A 20,461-nucleotide genomic window follows, 5' to 3' on the forward strand; every position below is an offset into this window, starting at 1 on the left:
GAATGGACAATGATGGGTGGCACTGATGGCACTGCTTGTTTGCAGTGATGCCCCTAAGGGTGGCATTGCTGGGCATCACTGCAACATGATGGTGCCAATCAGTGCCCATTTGTGGGCACTGATTGGCACAGATTTGGCACACTGGGCACATGTGGATGGCCATGGGGTACATACCTGGCCATCCACATGTTGCCCCTTCCCTGGTGGTCCTAGTGGCGATCCCTGGTGGTCCAGTGTGGTGATCTGCGGGGAGGCTGCGCTGATTGTTTATCCCTGCCAGGAGAGCCGCCGATCGGCTCTCCTCTACTCGCGTCTGTCAGACGCGAGTGAGGAAGAGCCGATCAACGGCTCTTCCTATTGACAGCGTGATCAGCCGTGATTGGACACGGCTGATCACGTGGTAAAGAGCCTCCGCCGGGGGCTCTTTACCAAGATCGGTGGAGCGGTGTGTCAGACTGACACACCGCTCCACCGATCGCCGCGATGCGTGCCCCCGGGGGCGCGCTGCGGCATGTTATCCTGCTGGACGTCATATGACGTCCAGTCAGGATAACAGAACCACTTCCCGGACGTCAATCCGCCATAGGGCGGGCGGGAAGTGGAAGCAAAAAACTAACATCCATATTAACCTCTAAGCTGCAGCATAGGTGTGTTGCTGCAGCTGTCCCACATCCGCTCTAAAGTTAAAAACTGAGCAATCACATGACTGCTGATTGCTCAGCTCATAGTCTGCTTGAAGTGGAGAGCATTGACTGTCAGTCATTGCTCTCTGCTTTGCTCCTGCAGTGCTCAATGGAGCACCAGGCTGAGAAGTGTGTGGGTGCAGCTGGCTCCAGCTCTCAGCCTCGCACTGAGGGGTGGAGCCAGCTGTCAATGAGGCAGCTGGGTGGATCCCGACAATATTGGTGGGATTTTTTCAGAGCCTAGAGTAACTCTGATCTGTCAGCTTATAGAGGGTAATAGCCTGCTATAATCTTACTCTGGGTCACAAGAGAAGTAAGGCTAAAAAAGCTTTGGCCACACCTCTCTTCTAATTGAGAAATTAATTGGGTTGCTGTTGCTCAATTCTCATTTTGAGAATGATAGCTTCTTGGCTGATAGGCATATCCACTGAATTGAAGTATGTAGTTTAGGAGTTCAGCAGTTCCGGTGACCTCGCTAGCTGCATGCTTGTTCTGGATCGGTTTTAAAAAAAAAAGACTGAGGCCAGAGACTTCCTGGCTTAGTAGCTTTTTCCCATGCTACTAAAAACTGAAAAAAAAGATTCTGAAGTTCAATATTTATCCCTCCCTTGACCTGTCTAGATGAAGTTGATTTACTAAAGACGAATAGGCTATTCACTTTGCAAGGGAAGTTGAACTGTGCGAGGGAATTTTCCTCAGAGCTTAGTGAATGTGGTGACATTACACTTTGCAAAGGATACCCAACTGCCTGCAAGGAAAATAAAAAAAACTGTATATTTGCTTGAACATGATTGGATGTTGGAAGTCAACAGAGATTCATCTCATTTTGTTAAGCTGCTGGAAAATCCCCTTGGAAAGTGCAGCTTCTCTTGCAAAGCAAACAGCTGAGTTGCCTTTTGTAAGTCAACCCTTAAAACTTTCTAAGGATCCACTCTTTTAGAAATTATTGATGCCAGGGAATTTTTTCAATTATTTTTTTAGATCTCCTTTGATATATTTTCTGTTTGAACCCCTTGCAGGGTTATAATTTGCCTTTTTTACTTCTGCTTTAGTAATATGGAATATTGTCTGGATTATCTGTCTTTTCTGTTAGCATATGTGATTTTTTTAACATTATTCAAAAATCTTATTAAAAAATATTTTTCCTGCAGTTTTGAGCATTGGAGAAGGAGGATTCTGGGAAGGAAATGCTAGAGGGCACATTGGGTGGTTTCCTGCAGAATGTGTGGAAGAGGTCCAACCCAAGCCAAGTGAAGGTCGGCAAGGTAAGGATTGACAAGTTCCGATCTGTGTGTTGCCCTAGCCCTGTATTCTGGGTGGACTGAAATCTCCATATCAAATAACATGACTGGTGTTGTTAGAGTCCTGGATGGGTTTTGTATTGTTGTAAGACGATGTTATATAAGACAAGGTTATAGTTTGTGTATATTTTTAGATATGCCTTCTATGTGCCCTTGTCTCATGTGAAGGTGGTGTGTGATTAGGTGTGGGGGAATGAGATGCATCTTGGAAAAGGTGCGATATAAGTCATGAGACTAGCAGGCTGATGTTGAGAAAAAAAAAAATAAGTTTGTACATACCAGGCAAAGATAGCTTGTGGCGCCATTTATTTCAGCACAAGGCTGAACTATTCACGTATATAATCATGTAGCTTCACATCCTCTCGATCAGTTATGGCGAACCTATGCACCCCAGATGTTTTGGAACAACATTTCCTATGCTCAAATACACTGCAGAGTGCATGAGCATCATGGGAAATGTAGTTCCAAAACATCTGGGTTGCCAAGGTTCGCCATTGCTGCTCTAGAGCAACCTTTTCTTTACTATGTTACCCCCCAACAATGCATTGGGTTCTTTGAGCATTGGCAGACAGATTTCCCACTTATACTGATGACTAATGTGATGGAGCCTTTATACACTGACCACCAGTGTAATGAGACCCTCTTCACTGGCCACCAGTGTAATGGGGTCCTTCTAAAATGACCACCAAGTAAGAAGACCCTCTCTGCTAACCACGAAAGTGATAGGGCCCTTCTACACTGACCAACAAGTAAGGGGGCCTTTTCCACTGACCAACAATATAAGAGGGCATTTTGTTTAGTGTGACCAACAATGTAAGGGACCCTTCTTCATTGACCATTAATGTAAGGGGGTGGGCACTTTTCTACTGGCCATGAATATGAATATTAGTGGGCATGCATATGTGACCAAGGATCATACATCCTGACTATGGTACTATTTAGTTTGAAGTGAATCCTTGGGGTATATAAGTAAGAGTAACCTAAACCCAATCTCTCCAAAACTGAAAGGAAAGGATTTTGGCTAAAAGTCGAGGTTTATGCAGCTGTAGATTCTGTAGCAAGCTCTAAACACTCAGACACAGCAGTAACTACCAGTAATCTTAAGAAAACTTTGCTAAAGAAATACAAAGGCTTTCATTGCTGACCTAATTCTGAAAATGCTAGTTGCCTGGTTCTTATACTCCCTCACTGACGTCACTGACGTCACTTGTATCATCTAGCGTGCACACTGCTGATCACGATGATTAAGAAAAATCTCTCTGCTTGGCATAAAGGTTCATTTTCCTGGTTCAGAATATGCAGCATACTCATAATGAATATTATGCCTCATCTGCTGTATCCCTTACAGGCTTTACCAATCCACATTCTGGGCTCCTTTCTTAAAGCCATAAACAGAAAATTTCCTCCTTTTCTCTGGTCACATAAACCCCCAAGACTCCCTCAGACTCTTGCAACTTCTGAAACTACTGGGGCTCATGACACTACCAGATATAGCCCTCTATCATACTGTCTGCCACCTAAGTTAGGGTGCTGAATTATTCCCGCCTTTGATTAACCCGTTTGAACTTCTCTGCTCTGAACATTCCCCCCTATGTCATATGATCTTGCTGACATAGGCCTGCACCTCTCTCCTGCGGATTTCAAGTTACCCTACATCTGAAGGAGACCTCAAACATATTCTTTCTGATAAACAGGTTGAGGGGATTCTTCTTTTTACATATAAAATCTCCATATGTTCCAGATATTAAGAATTAGGCTTAAAACTACTTACACATTGGTATTACACACCCACGGATCCATAAGATGTTCCCTCAATGCTTTAATCTATGCTGGAGATGCAGAGATGAGGTTGGCTCTCTACTCCTCCATGTCTTTTGGTCCTGTTGCTCCCTCTGCAACTTCTGGACTGATGTTTGACGCATTGCACAAAAAATTCACAGATTAGGAGCTTTCATGGCACACGGCCTTTTATCTACTGCATCACCCTACTATCCCAGGAAAAACCTACAGACGTTCCATTCTACCAATATTGGTGACTGTGCCGAGAAGCTGCATCCCGCTTCTTTGGAAACAAACATAAGCACCATCGATCATGTCTGGTTGAGAAAAGTTAATGAAATAAATTAAATGGAGGAATTGGTTGCAACAGAGAGGAGCTTCAGGGAGAAATTTCTTAAAAGGTGGTTTTATTGGCATGAATTCGGCTCCGAGGAGTACGCATCTCTGGTACACTAAACCCAACCCTACTTTCTTGATGGAGGACCAAATGACCACAGGAGACTGGGAGGTCTAAAGGAGTAGAGCAAATCTTTCCTCACCACATCTTCCCCTCCTTTCTCTTTCCCCCCCTCTCTTTTTCTCATCCTCCCTCACCACTATCACCTATCACCTATCCATCACCCCTTAATGCCTTAATGTTTGTTCTGAAAAATCAGGGTACATAAACCCCTGAATACTGTGCTATACTTATGCTCAAACTATTGGATTGTTTTATACTCAAACTTATTGCTGGTACCTCCTGTTTGCTATTGTTGATTTAGCCATGGATTATGCATTATTACTGGCACTTCCTGTTGTACCCCATGTTATACATGCTGACGTTAATTTGTTTTGAGATCTCCGTACTGTTTCCTCTTGGTAAATAAAGAGTTGAAAAGAAAAAAAAAGAACTGTTGATCTGCATACATGTTCTGTATTAAAATGTCCGACAGTGTTAAAGGAGAAGTCCAGCCTGGGATCGTTTGGCTGGGCTTCTCCTATGGGTCACAGGAGTGTAATTTGTTTTGCTCTCCTGTGACCCGTTTTTAGCAGAGAGTGGTCTGAAGTCCGCTCTCTGCTGACGTCACACAGATCAGTCAAGTCACAGCATCATCCCGACTCTGGAAGTCTGGATTCGCCAGGTGCCTGGACTGATGGCAGTCTCAGCCTCTCAGCGAGCCGCTGAGATGGCCGCTCCCCACCCCTCCACAGCTCAGTGCTCCAGTGAGCTTGGAGGAGCAGAGCAGGAGAGCTGATGATTGATAGGCAGCACCTCTCCGCTCGGGGATCTGAGAGAACAGAGCCATCGGCGGTGTTTGGTGGCTCGCTTCTCAGAGAAGAGGCGGCGAAGGACAGATGCAGCATCGGATCGATGCTGCATCCACCTGGGTAAGTATGATTATGGAATAAAAAAAAAACATGACAGTCAGGCTTATAGCAGCTCGATGAGTGGTCAGGAATGGCAGCCATGTAAGTATGACAATATACGTGTGCTATGTTCCAATAAATGGTGGTGCTCTTATTCCGTTAACTCCAGCGCCCTGTTTGTGCTTTTTTCTTCCTACATGAGAATGGATTCATGTTGGAAGCTGCAGGAGTTTTTTGGATTTTCATTGACACTTGGGTTCTACTTTTGGGACTAATTTTCCACATAGACTGATTACTTGTGCACTACCAGGAGCGCTGTGTAAGTGGTGAGCACCGTCAGCGCGCACCAGTTGTTTGCTCTATTGAAGTGACTCTAGCAAGGGGTTCCCTTCAAAGCAAAGAGTTAATACCTACCTCTCCTGACGTCTATACCACTGATCTTTGCTGTCTTCAAGTGCTACCCTGGCTGAAAATACATGCTCTACATCACTACAGGGCATAATAGTGATATAGGGGTCAGCAGAAGGAACAACAGGCAGCGAGAGCAGAGGGGGACCAGGCATCTAATACACCCGGAAACAAGCAAAATACTGAAGAAGTTTCATATAGGATGGCTATCCTGCCATCTGGCAGGAGGGTCAGGAATATAAAAGGTGAGGACAAATAGATTCAAGGAACGTTTCATTCCAAGAGCTATCAAAGTCCTAAATGGTATTTTTGAAAAATAGTATTTAATTGTAGGTGACTTGGCTTGCTGCTGTAGCGAGGGTTCCTTTTAGTCTTTTTTTATACAGGGGTATAACAGGGGGGTATAACTGTCTATATGTGTGTATGTTGAGGTTGTTATATGTTTATATGTGTGAAGCTTTTATAGAATTTCATTGTAATTTGTGTTGCAATGACAATAAAGTATTTATCTTTAAACATAGCAGACATTGGTGGCACGGAAGGGGCAAGTATTTACAATTTACCTTGCATTAAAGTGCTTTTGTAATACTCTTTAACCACTTCCCGCCCACCATATAGCAAAATGAAGGCCGGAAATTGGTTGCATTATCCTGTCTGGACGTCGTATGACATCCAGCAGGATAAGCCGCTAGCGCGTGCCCGGGGTGATCAGTGATGTGGTGTGCCAGTCTGACACACCGCATCTCTGATCTAGGTAAAGAGCCTATAACGTAGGCTCCTTACCTTGTGATCAGCTGTGTCTAATCACAGCTGATCACAGTGTAAACAGGAAGAGACGTTTATTGGCTATTCCTCCACTAGCACTGACAGGCGCAAGTAGAGGAGAGCCGATCGGTTGCTCTCCTGACAGGGGGGTGTGCGCTGATAATCAGCGCATTGATTATCAGTTCAGACCCATTGAGGATGCCCACTGGAGACCACCAGGGATACCCACTGGAGACCACCAGGTGAGCCCAGAGATGCCAATTGGTGCCCATTAGGATGGCACTCTGTGATTGCCTGTCAGTGCCTCCTCATCGGTGCTGCCTATCAGTGCCCTCCAGTGCCACCCATGAGTGCCCATCAGTGCTGCTTATCAGTGCCCATCAGTGCTGCATATAAGTGCCTCATCAGTGCCCACCAGTGCCAATCAGTACTGCCTCATCAGTGCCCGCAGTGCAGGCTCATCCGTGAAGGAGAAAACTTGTTTCTTTACAAAGTTTTGTAACAGAAACAAAAGAAAATCTCTTTTTTCAAAATTTTCGGTCCTTTTTTATCTGGAGTGCAGAAAAAAAAAACCCAGTCATGATCAAATGCCACCAAAAGAAAGCTCTATTTGTGGGGAAAAAATTATAAAAATTTTGTTTGTTGGTACAGAATGGGAGAAGCTTTAAAGCTGTGATACCTATTTAAGGCATTGGTAGATGATGGGTTTTATCTCTCTGGGACTCTATTGGTGAGATCTCTGCTGGAGAAAATAAATGTGGGAAGGAACACCTAAAACTCTCCAGTGAACGGGAATTATGGTAGGGGGGGGTTATTGTTGGAGCTCCATGACTCAGCCTACTGGGCTCCAAGACATACTGTATGTGAAGACAGGGACCAAATTAATTATAATTATAACTTTTTGGTGGATAGGCCCTTTGCAGGCAGTCTTTCTTTTGGACCATGTTTTACATTACACATATATATATATATATATATATATATATATATATATATATATATATATATATATGGTATAACATGAAACATGGTGGTCACATACCCCTCCTTCCCTTACCTGAATTACAGGGTCCATTCTCCAGGGAAATGTTATTGTTTGCATTAGATTAGTGGTTCTGCCTGCACAGTTGCGCCATCCAAGTTTGTTGAAGATTCTAGATAATTGCACTGTTGTGTATCTCTTCAGTCTACAATGAACTAGGTACTGGCTTCAGGGAGCTCGTCTGCACTCGGCATATTTCAGCAAACATTTAAACAAGGGCTCACACTGATAACGTCACACTATTGGTATTTTATTCAGCCAGGCTGGCTCACTTGAAATTCCTGTGCCCACAAGATGTGTTTCACCCTAATGAGGCCTAATTGTAGAGGTTACATCAGCAATGTTTAGCCTCATTTGAATGTTTGCTGTGATATCCAGGTTTGTTATCATTTGCATTCTTTTTCTACAAGTCCCATCAACCACCGTGGCAGTAGAGAGCGTGTTGGCAATTCCTCCTCCCTCACTGTAGTACATTGACCCATCCACAGCTTTATACAAGCCTCAAATCTATATAGAGGTGTAAAACTGACTGGAGGAGAGCTTTTGCAAGTGCATGTGCATTGCACCCTCGACACACTGATCGCAAATGCAATGCTCTGCAGGCCTCCATGCTAAAATTTACTAGATGCACATTTTTTATTTTACCAAAATTGGTGCATTTACTAAATCTTTCCAAAAAGGTGGACTATGCCTTTTACTGCTAAAGGCTGGTGTGCACCATTGTGCTAAGCGTTTCTTGTTATATAGAGCCCAATGAACTGTTTTTGATAGCACGTAACATACTTTGTTGCTGTAACTTGTCATCTGGTTCTAGGAGGAGATCGTCAGGTTGTCTGCGTCGTTTTTGTTTGTGCCAATTTACAAACGAATGCTTCTAATAAAACTGAAGCTTTTGTACCTTTGCAGTCTTGTGCTTTGTATGCAGAGTTCTGCTCAGTGTCAGTTGGATCTTCATTGTTAAAAATGTCTTCTCATTACCCTTCCGATTTGATCTAAAGATTCCGCTCAGTTCCCTGCTAAGCATTCTGTCACGTTCCCATTCTTTGGGCCAGAAATACTGAGGACAATTCCCAAAACACAGGGTCATCTCTCTGCCATTATTCCGTTACCAGCCCTTGTCCTTGTTTGTGCTGCGCATGTAATTAACCTAGATAGACGGCTGTGTTTCTCTAGGCGCTGTGCATTATTTAGCTGATGTGAGCCGTGTAAGGGTGATGGAACCTTCTGACTCAGGGATCTGCGCCACACACACACTGCTTGTTATCAAGGGTGATGCTAATAGGCTTTCAGATGTCCTGAGGCTCCTGTGTGCCCACAGTTCAGTGCTTCAAAAATCTCATAGTCAAAAGAGAGAGGCGGGTAGAGATCCGAGGTGATATTTGCAGAGCGGTCTGATTGTCGGCGCAGGATGGGGAAGTAGAAACCGCTGATACGGCAGCCCTGGAGATGGATAACTGGCCAGCCTATCTTTAAAGCAGAACTCCAGGCACAATATTAGGCTCCATTTTCTGTTATAGACCCTTTTAGCAATTAGGCTGAAACGTATTTTGTTCTTTGTAACCTAAAAAAAAAATTTGCAAAGCCAAAGATTTTTTTTTTTTTTTTTTTAATAATTAGTTTTTTTTTTTTCCAAATAACATTTTTATTATTGTTTGTATTTGCAATACAAGAATACACAAATTCAAAGATACAGATCGTATTATGCATCAATCCTTTTAGACATTTACTCGTAACTTCTTGCACTATTGCTCAAAGACAGTAGTAGTTACATATCTAGTGTTACCACTTTGTTGTATATGTTTTAAATAATTTTTGATGCAGTAGGGAAGGACTAAATCTCGTCAGATTTTTTGTTGTTGTAACCTGTGGGGGGGATTTCCCTTCACCTCCTCTCCTGTAAACACCACAGGAAGTGAGAGGAAATCTCTCCAAAATGAGGAAAATCCCCTTTTAGAAATGTATATGTTAGAAGATTTCCCCTCTATTCCTGTTTTGGTGCCAACTCAAAATTTTTGATTTTGCCTCAAGTGATCATCAGGACAATTGGGGGTAAAGCATTAGTAAACTCTCTGGACATATTCTTTTAAATGGGCCCTCTGCATGTTTGTGCCATAATGTACTAGTATGCACTACTCCTCATACTAGCATATTGTGGCCTGTCCCCTTAGCAGAAAAAACCCCCAAAGCATAATGTTTCCACCTCCATGTTTGCAGTGGGGATGGTGTTCTTTGGGTCATAGGCAGCATTCCTCGTCCTTCAAACACGGTGAGTATTTGATCCCCTGCTGATTTTGTACTTTTGACCACTGACATAGAAATGATCAGTCTATAATTTTAATGGTCAGTTTATTTTAATAGTGAGAGACAGAATAACAACAAGAATATCCAGAAAAACACATTTCAAAAAAGTTATAAATGGATTTGCATTTTAATGAGTGAAATAAGTATTTGACTCCTTCGCAAAACATGACTTGGTGGCAAAACCCTTGTTGGCAATCACAGAGGTCAGACGTTTCTTGTAGTTGGCCACCAGGTTTGCACACATCTCAGGATTTTGTCCCACTCCTCTTTGCAGCTCCTCTCCAAGTCATTAAGGTTTTGAGGCTGATGTTTGGTAACTCGAACCTTTAGCTTCCTCCACATATTTTCTGTGGGATTAGGGTCTGGAGACTGGCTAGGCCACTTCAAGGCCTTAATGTGCTTCTTCTTGAGCCTATCCTTTGTTGCCTTGGCCGTGTGTTTTGGGTCATTGTTATGCTGGAATACCCATCCACGGCTGGCTGAGGGAAGGAGGTTCTCACCCAAGATTTGATGGTACATGGCCCTGTCCATTGTCTCTTTGATGCAGTGAAGTTGTCCTGTCCCCTTAGCAGAAAAACACCCCCAAAGCATGTTTCCACCTCCATGTTTGACGGTGGGGATGGTGTTCTTGGGGTCATAGGCAGCATTCCTCCTCCTCCAAACACGGTGAGTTGAGTTGATGCCAAAGAGCTTGATTTTGGTCTCATCTGACCACAGCACTTTCACCCAGTTCTCCTCTGAATCATTCAGATGTTCATTAGCAAACTTCACACAGCAAACTGTACATTCTGCTTTCTTGAGCAGGGAGACCTTGCTGGCATTGCAGGATTTCAGTCCTTCACGGCATAGTGTGTTACCAATTGTTTTCTTGGTGACTATGGTCCCAGATGCCTTGAAATCATTAACAATATTCTCCCATGTAGTTCCCATGATCGTTGAAACTCCACGAGGTGAGATCTCGCATGGAGCCCCAGACCGAGGGAAATTGGCAGTTATTTTGTGTTTCTTCCATTTGTGAATAATCGCACCAACTGTTGTCACCCTCTCACCAAGCTGTTTGGCAATGGTCCTGTAGCCCATTCCAGCCTTGTGTAGTTCTACAATCTTGTCCCTGACATCCTTGGACAGCTCTTTGGTCTTGGCCATGGTGGAGAGATTGGAATCTGATTCATTGCTTCTGTGGACAGGTGTCTTTTATACACGTAACAAGCTGAGATTAGGCGCGATCCCTTTAAGATCCCTTTAAGAGAGAGCTCCTAATATCAGCTCGTTACCTGTATAGAAGACACCTGGGAGCCAAAAATTTTGCTAATTGATAGGGGATCAAATACTTATTTCACTCATTAAAAATGCAAATCAATTTATAACTTTTTTGAAATCCATTTTTCTGGATTTTTTTGTTGTTATTCTGTCTCTCTCTGGTAAAATAAAACTACCATTTAAATTATAGACCGATCATTTCTTTGTCAGTGGACAAATGTACAAAATCAGCAGGGGATCAAATACTTTTTTCCCTCACTGTACCTGAAGGTACAAGTTAATCTTGAAATGAAGGGAACCTCGTCTTCTGGGGTCCCCCGGCGGCTCTTGCGGATCCTCCCCACATCAGATAACCCCCTGGAAGAAGCGATCTCCCGGGGAGTTACCTTGTGGGCGCGATCCCGAGTCAATCATTCGGCGTCCATAGCCGTCGAATGTATGACTCGGCCCCGCCCCCGGTGCCCGGGTCATTGGATTTGATTGACAGCAGCGGGAGCCGATGGCTGCGCTGCTATTAATCTATCCAATCTGGACACGAGACACCGGCCGGAGCTGGTGTGCTCGTTCCCGTCGCGCAAATTTCGGGGCTCAGGTAAGTATAAGGGGGGCTCGGGGGGCGCTGCTGCATTAAAAAATGTTTTTCACCTTAATGCATTAAGGTGAAAAACGGCGAGGGTTTACAACCCCTTTAAGCTTAGTTAGGTTTTGACTTCCCTTCCACTTTAAAAGTTTACTATCTCTTTAAAGGGACATAAACTGTGGTTTAAAAAAATATATAATGTATTCAAATATGTATTCTTAACTCAGACAAGTCCATTCTGTTGCTCTGTTTACTCAAAATCTGCTAATTTCTTTTTTTTGGCCACTGTGATCTGACTTCCTATTAGAGGGGGGCCTACATTTATTCTCCATGGTCCTCACTATATGTAGGAACTTAGTAACTCCTCTTTGCACACTTCTGGGATGGACTTTAGGCAATGGAAGTTTTAGTGTGAGTAGAGCAGTGCACATGACAGCAACTAACATGCACTACTTGATCCCAAACAAATGACCATGCAGTCAAATTCTTAAGTTGAATTTATATGTAAGTTGGAACAGGTGCATTTCTTTAAGTGTAACTCCAGCCCAAAAAATATAAATTTTTATGTTTTTTGGATAGCATAGGGAAGGGTTAAAACCCCCGTAACATTTGTTTTGCTGTCTGCGACCCTGTTCAGAAGATTTCACCTCACTTTTTGAAAATCTTGGGTTGTTATGGAAACGAGGATTGGTAAAAAAGCTTGATTGGAGACATCTTTTTCCTATGGTAACTTACAGGAGTGAATTTCCCTTTATAGGGGTGGATTTCCTCTCACTTCCTGTCATCTCCCTCCGTTTGTAAGTATGTAAGTCGGATGTTTGTAACTCGGGGACTTGCCTGTAAAAGGGGAAAGGAGAGGTTCAGGAGCTCATGGAGGACAATACAATGAGGCAAAAGAACACAACAGAGAAAATTTAATGAAAAAAAAAAAACATTACAGGGCTATTAAGTAGTGGTATATGGATTATTTTTGGAGTATAAGTATATTGTTTAGTGTCACTTTAATCTGTCTAGTGGGACATGTATAGGTACACATACACACATACATAAGTCCAGTTTGGAGAGGGGCCAATTAATCTACCAGGATGTCTGTGGAGTGTGGGAGAAACCCACATAAGCACAGGGAGAACGTGAGACTACAGGAGACTTTTGGTCCCCTTTATGATGTAAATAACATTTTAGTGGAACAAAAGCATAAAAGTTGTACCCAAGCACTTAAACTCCCCCCTCCAAAAAAGAAAATGTTGAGTCTGCCCCACCCCCACATACATGCACATATACATGTAGAACACACACATCGGGGACGCCTACATATGAAAATGTTGCTTGCAGTACAATTGCTACACATAGCTGTCCTTGCCTTAGTGAAAGCAATAATTCTAGGGCCATCATAGTTAACTCTAAACTGATGACCCGTATGGGCTTTTAAATAGTTGCCTATGAACCATTTAGGGTACTCAAGTCTGTCGCGCATTTCACGATCACATGCAAGTTTAAGGGTTGACATGTTGCTCAATCTTTACCATAACATTGGGGAAGGCTGCATTCACACCTGAGCGTTTTCAGCTCATAAAACACTCGTAAAAATGCCTGAAAAACATCCAACAAGCAAAATCCTATTCATTTTAATGGCACCCGTTCACATCTGAGCGTTTTGTTACCGCGATTTTCTGCTTTTTACATTGGTGACCTGTACAAAATTGTGGCAAAAAACGGGGGGGGCAAAATCGCTGTAAAAACGCAGTAAAAATGACTTTGAAACGCTCAGGTGTGAATGCAGCCTAATAGATTGAGTTTGTGTGGCCTAAAATTTATTTTTGTGCATGGTATATTAAAAATATGTGTGCCCCTACCTAGACACTCAAGTAGTATAACAGAGAAAGAGGGAGTAAAGGGAGAAAAGCAAGGAAATGAGAAAGAGAAAGAAAGACCAAAAAAAAGCATGGGAGGAATTGAATGGAAACAAGGGGGTGAAAGCGTACCCGCATACCTGAAGCTGTGAGGCCGCTTTATGGGGGCGCTAGACTAATTTGCCTCTCAGCCCATACCGCCCCATAAGACTGGTTCTACACTAACAGTGTAGCGCAAGCCGGCGGGGACTCTTTCCCTGCTGCCCCCCTGCAAAGTGCTGCCCTGGGCCTTGTTGGCCTAGGCTAGGATACAGCATTGGTACTGGGTCATTAGGGCCATTGCACCTCCTGGGATATGTAGACTACCTGTCAGAGAGAAAAAAAAAAAATATGGTTGGTCACTCACTATAACTTGTATTTTATTTATACATGATCTGTCATTCATCTTTATGGAAGCCTCTCTCCACTCTTCTCTTCATGCCTATACTGCAGCATGCAAGACTTTTGAAATATGCCCCCCTTTTGCACATCACGTTTGCTGTTTGCAATTGCCTATAAAATGGTCCAGATGGTGTCTATAAAACCTAAGAAAGGATACATATGAATGACTTTCTATTAGATAAAGGAACTGATCAGTAGCGGGATTCTGGCTGCATCACTCTCCGCCGCAGTTTTCTCCCTCCGGCCTGATTTCCCTTTCATGTTTGACAATGATCCGTGTTGTTTCATAACTTCCTTCCTCTTATCTCCCAGAGAGATGGAGAGAAAGGAGTACGGTGCTGCAGTCTTCTCTAGTTCTGGAGGGCTCCCTCTTTCCAGCTCTGCTTTTCTAAGTGGCAGAGAAGGAATACAAAGTGTCAGAGCATCAGGGCTGTCAAGAGAGAAATATTCAGCGTCGCCAACAGTCATTAGAATTCCATGCTGTGAATGCATTTAAGATTAGTATTTAACCACGTCAGCCCCGGAAGATTTGGCTGCTCAATGATCAGGCCATTTTTTGCGATGCTGCACTGCGTCGCTTTAACTGACAATTGCGTGGTCCTGCGAAGCTGTACCCAAACAAAATTGACGTCCTTTTTTCCCCACAAATAGAGCTTTCTTTTGGTGGTATTTGTTCACATCAGCGGTTTTTATTTTTTGCGCTATAAACAAAGGAAGAGCGACAATTTTGAAAAAAACACAATAGGGGTTATTTACTAAAGGCAAATCCCCTTTGCACTACAAGTGCACTTGGAAGTGCAGTCGCTGTAACTCCGAGGGGGACATGCAAGGAAAATAAAAAACAGCATTTTAGTTTGCACATGATTGGATGATAAAATCAGCAGAGCTTGCCCTCATTTCAGATCTTCCCCTCAGATCTACAGCGACTGCACTTCCAAGTGCACTTCTAGTGCAAAGTGGATTTGCCTTTCGTAAATAACCCCCATTATCTTTTACTTTTTGCTATAATAAATATCCCACATTTTTTATAAAAAAAAAATAATTTTTCCTCAGTTTAGGCCGATATGTATTCTTCTACATATTTTTGGTAAAAAAAAAAAAAAAAATCGCAATAAGCGTATATTGATTGGTTTGCATAAAAGTTATAGCATCTACAAAATAGGGGATAGATTTATGGCATTTTTATTATTATTTTTTTTTTTTACTAGTAATGGCGGCGATCTGTGATTTTTAGGTGATATTGCAGCGGAAACATCGGACACTTTTGAAACATTTTTGGGACCATTGACAATTATACAGCGATCAGTGCTATAAAAATGCACTGATTACTGTATAAATGTCACTGGCAGGGAAGGGGTTAACACTAGGGGCGATCACGGTGTTAACTGTGTTCCCTAGGTGTGTTCTAACTGAAGGGAGGATGGGACTGTCTAGGAGGAGAGAGAGATCGGGGTTCATACATAGTATGAACACATGATCTGTCTCTACTCCTCTGAGAGAACCGGGACCTCTGTGTTTACACAGGTTCTCGCTCTGTCACGAGCGATCGCAGGAGCCCAGCGGTCATCACGCCTGCCGGGCACTCGCATCAGGTCCGTGCAACCGCTGCGGGCCAAGGTTTGCCATCACTGGTTTAGGTGTTTAGCACTTTGAGCAGCAGCAACAGGATTTGATCACAATTCCTTAGCGCAATTTTTTTATGGTTTCCCCTGCTGAGTGCCCCAGAGTGCTTGCTCTGGGGGCACTCATGCGTGCTTGCTCCCGAGCCACCTCTGTGTGTCTAGTCAATGGCTCCTGCTGCTGTGTCTCAGCCAATGATGAGGAAGAGACCTGGGAGAGCTGCTGCTCTCATGCAGATTGCTGGATCGAGATCGGGTTCACGTAAAGTGTTGGGGGGGGGGGGAGCAGCTGCACACTGAAGGTTTTTACCTTAATGCATAGGTAAAAAACCTTCAGCCTTTAGAACCTCTTTAAAGATCAAAAGACACAGCATTTGCCTTGATTTTATAGCATCAGCAATCCACACAGTAGGCATTTTGACAACCCAATAAAAGCTCTCTGAAATGGGTGACGCGGCTGTGCACATTCACTGCGCTTAGCGATTTTGTGTCACCGCATTCAAGGAAGTTGGTCCCAGTGGGATTCTTCTGAGGATAGGTTCACCTGCTTGTACGTTTCTTGAAAAGCATTCTATAAAATAAAAGTAGGCTGGAACACATGGAAATTACCTAAGTACATGTACACTAATCAGCTATAACATTTTGACCACCTACCTGACATTATGACCACCCACCTAATATTGAGTAGGTCCTACTTTTGCTGCCAAAACAGCCTTGACTCGCCGCGGCATGGACTCTATTTGATTTCTGAAGGTATGCTGTGGTATCTGGTACCAAGCCGTCAGCAGCAGATCCTTTAAGTCCGATAAGTTGTGAGTTTGGCTCTCCGTGGATCAGACTTGTTTTTCACTGTGGAGAATTTGGTGGACAAGTCAACAACTGGAATTTGTTGTTGGGTTCCTCAAACTGTTTATAAACCATTTTTTTCAGTGTGGCAAGGCACATAATCTTGCTGAAAGAGGCCACTGACATCAGAAAATCCACATTTCCACAAAGGGGTGTACTTGGTCCGTAAACAATGTTTAAAGAGGAGTTCCACCCAGGGGGTCCATTAAAAAAAAAAAAATTAAAAGTCAGCAGCTACAAATACTGCAGCTGCTGACTTTTAATTGGAGACTTACCTGTCCCTGGGTCCAGCGATGCGGGGGATAGAAGCCCCGCTCGTCGTCCCCCCCCCTCCGCTCGTCGGCGCCGGCATTTCAACTGTGGGCGCCGGGCTGTGGCTTCACAGCCTGGCACCCACTGCGCAATCTGCGCAAAACCTGTAATGGGTCCCAGATGATCGACAGGAGGGAGGGAGCAGAGCGGAGCCCTTCCTGTGCCGAGGGGGAAGTGATGTCACCAGCCCAGGCAAAGGAAGAGGCAGACTACGAGGGACCACCTAGCAACAGGCATTTAGAGGTAAGTAAAAAAAAAAAAAAAAAATATCCAAATTTTTTTTGTTTTTTTTTAGAATTTTTCTGGTATTTTTGTTTTTTTGGGTGGAACCCCACTTTAAGTAGGTAGTACATGTCATAGTAACAGCCACATGAATGGCAGGACCCAAGTTTTCCCAGCAGAACATTGTCCAAAGCATCAAACTTTTTCTGCCAGCTTGTCATCTTCCCATACCGCATCCTGGTGCCGTCTCTTTCCCGGGTAGGTGGTGCACATGTACCCGGCCATCCACATGATAACAAGAAAACATGATTCATCAGACTAGGCCACCTTCTTCCATTGCTATGTGGCCCAGTTCTGATGCTCATGCATACCTCCCAACATTTTGAGATGGGAATGAGGGACACCTACTGGCAAATGTATGTAGGCATAGGACACACCCCCTGCCACACCCCCTTAAAGGAGCATTAACCAAAAAAAAGGTTAATTAAATCCACAAGGGCTTTTTTTACCACTACTATTCCTTTATACTGGCCATAGGCGTGCGCACAGGGTGTGCCAGGTGTGCCTGGGCACACCCTAATCACCCCGTGTGGTGCAGATTTTCCCTGTTAAGACCCCTAATATTTCACCAAAGCACCCTAAAGGCTCCAAAAATGTTTTAAGATAAAGTAAAAAATTGTAAAAAATAAAAACTCCTGCAAGCAATCTCTTACCTACTGACACCGTCCATTGCTCTGCTGACACCGTCAGTATATATACACATGCAAATGTGTTTGAGTTTTGGGGTGCACACCCTAATGCAATAGGCTGCGCACACCTATGATACTGGCTTTTAAAATAATATAGCAATTTAGAAATTGGATGAAAGCTTTAGCACTGGGAAACACTTTTTGAAAGATAAAAAGTGAATTTTATATACAACTATCCAAAATGAGGGGGAAAGAGGGACATTGATCCAAATCAAGGACAGTCCCTCGAAGTCAGGGACAGTTGGGAGCTATGCTCATGTGCCCATTGTAGGAGCTTTTGGCTGTAGGCACGGGTCAGCATGGGCACCCTGACCCGTCTGCAGCTACACAGCCCCATACACAACAAAACACCGATCTCCATTTTTTTCTGCTTTCAACACATCAACTTCAAGGACAACATGTTTACTTGATGTCTAATAAATCACACAGAATCTCAGGAACCATTGTAACAAGATAATCAATGTTATTCACTTTACCTGTCAGCGGTCATAATATTCTGGCCGATTGGTTTATGATTTTAGAGTGGAACTAAAGGCAACACTTTTTCCCCATTTTGCAGTGGGTAAGGGAGGTTTATCCCCTGTCAGATTTGATTGTCCATCTGTGTCCCATTGGGGAGAATTCTCATCACTTCATGTCTTATAGCCAAAACAGGAAGTGAGAGGAAATTCCTCCAATGTGAGGGGATCCCTGGTTATTACCAGAAGTGGTGTCCTCTCTATTTCTCTTCTGGTGACAACCCAAACGTTGAGAATTCTTTCACGTTTACTCTCGGCGATAACAGTAAACAAGACAAAGAGGATAAATCTCCCTATAGGGGACACAGACATAAATAAATTATATTTAGTTATACTTTACATTTTGATCATAGATGCACTTTAAAGGACATGCACGGTATTTTCAACGTTTCTTTCTATTAACAAGGCATGAGATTGACTAGATGCAAATAATGCCACAAGTGTGCATGAAACCACATTCATTTATGTCGTTTGTAATTATAAATGAACATAGGGACGGTCATATTTGCCGATAACATATGTAGGCTCTACAGTCTGATTTTCAGTGCTGCATTCCCTGTGTGGTTTGGGCACTGTAGTATTATACAGAGCCCCCTCTAGTGGCTAATTTGCAAATCTCTCCTAATAAAATGGCAAAAAGTGGAAGCACAAGCATTTAAGTCAAGTCATAGTAAAAAAGTGGAATTTAAAAAAAATAAATGCTGACGGGTAGGATTTTTATGACAGAGACCCTGTTCGTCCTGCCTATCAGTGTTTATGTACACTGAGCTGTGCATATACAGCTTACATTTACAACATTGCTGTCTTCCGTGACACGCGTGAGTGATGTCATTGTGGCACCCGAAGAGTCAGAACCCGGAATGAAGACCAGGAGAAGATGCAGGCGCCCGCAACAGCAGAGAGCGCTGACACCGCAGTGATGAAGGGGATCGTTTGGCAGGTGAGTATGCCATAATGTGCTAATATGCTGTGCAAACTGATACATTATGGCATAAAACTCCTGGAAGCCATTTATTAAAATGTTTTAATTTCACTTTAAAAGGAAACCTGTAGTGAGATAATGTGAAGGATGCTTCTTGTGAAAATGGTACTTGCCTGGCATGTTGAGCCTAATACATTTGTACTTGGGCATACCTCCCAACTTTATGAGATGGGAATGAGGGACACCTATTAGCAAAAGTATGTAGTCATAAGACACACACCCTGCCACACCCCTTTAAAAAAAATTATAAAAAAAATATTTGTTAAACCCACAAATGCTTTTCTTTTACCACTACTATTCCTTTATTCTGTTTTTTTGAAGTATACAAATGCAGCAATTTAGAAATGGGATGAAAGGTTTAGTAATGGAAAACACTTTTTGATAAAAAGTGCGTTTTATATACAACTATATGGATCAGACCAAAATGAGAGACAAATGAGGAGGAAAGAGGGACAGAGGGACTTTGTTGCAAATCAGGGACAGTCCCTCGAAATCAGGGACAGTTGGTAGCTATGCTTGGGTCAGTAGTTTAGAACAAAAAGTATGCAAATCAGAATTTTAGATTTTACTCAGACTCTTGCTTGCAGCATGCTTGTTTCTGGTCATTGATTTGAAAGTGATGATGTTAGACACAGCCAGGCACCCAGCTTCACTCACACATACTGAAAAGACCGGGTTTATGTATTCAACTTATTTACTGTTTGAGATAAACAAAAAAGCTAAAATGAGATTTACTCTTCATGCATATTAAAATACTGCTATACAGCGGTGGCCAGTCCATAAGGGGTGCAGGGGTGCGGCCCCCTAATCTCCATGTGGGGTGCCGGACGCATACGTTTCTACACCCACTTGTGACATTAGTGAATCAACATTTGCTATTGTCTGCCTGCTTCTCCTCCCGGCCAATCAGGACAGGAAGCGGGCCAGTCAAGTTCCTCCATCCCAAACTCGCTCATCCATGTCTTTATGGACCTTGCTTTTTGCACTGGTGCGCAGTCATGATGGAACAGGAAGGGGCCATAATCCCCCCCCCACTAAATGATTTGGACCAGTGCACAAAGCAAGGTCCATAAAGACATGGATGAACGAGTTTGGGGTGGAGGAACTTGACTGGCCTACACAGAGTCCTGACCTCAACCTGATAGAACACCTTTGGGATGAATTAGAGCAGAGACTGCGAGCCAGGCCTTCTCATCCACATCAGTGCCTGACCTCACAAATGCGCTTCTGGAAGAATGGTCAAACATTCCCATAGACACACTCCTAAACCTTGTGGACAGCCTTCCCAGGAAAGTTGAAGCTGTTATAGCTGCAGTGGGTGGGCCAACTCAATATTGAACCCTACGGACTAAGACTGGGATGACGTTAAAGTTCATGTGCTTGTAAAGGCAGGCGTCCCAAAAACTTTGGTAATTTAGTGCATGTATATATGTAAAAGTTCCGAATGTGATCAGAG

At 43.3% G+C, this 20,461-nt stretch overlaps 1 protein-coding gene across 10 annotated transcripts in view; it reads left to right on the top strand.

The window, feature by feature from the left end:
• SHANK2 (SH3 and multiple ankyrin repeat domains 2) overlaps nt 1–20,461 on the top strand; it is a 951,897-nt gene that overhangs the window by 525,491 nt on the left and 405,945 nt on the right. For all 10 annotated transcript variants that reach the window (XM_073604227.1, XM_073604226.1, XM_073604228.1 and 7 more), the window contains one exon: nt 1,835–1,948. In XM_073604227.1, the coding sequence (XP_073460328.1) occupies nt 1,835–1,948 (114 nt within the window). The remainder of the gene's footprint in view (nt 1–1,834; nt 1,949–20,461) is intronic.

The sequence above is a fragment of the Aquarana catesbeiana genome, linkage group LG11 (assembly GCF_042186555.1).
Source record: "Aquarana catesbeiana isolate 2022-GZ linkage group LG11, ASM4218655v1, whole genome shotgun sequence".
Classification (NCBI taxonomy): Eukaryota; Metazoa; Chordata; class Amphibia; order Anura; family Ranidae; genus Aquarana; species Aquarana catesbeiana.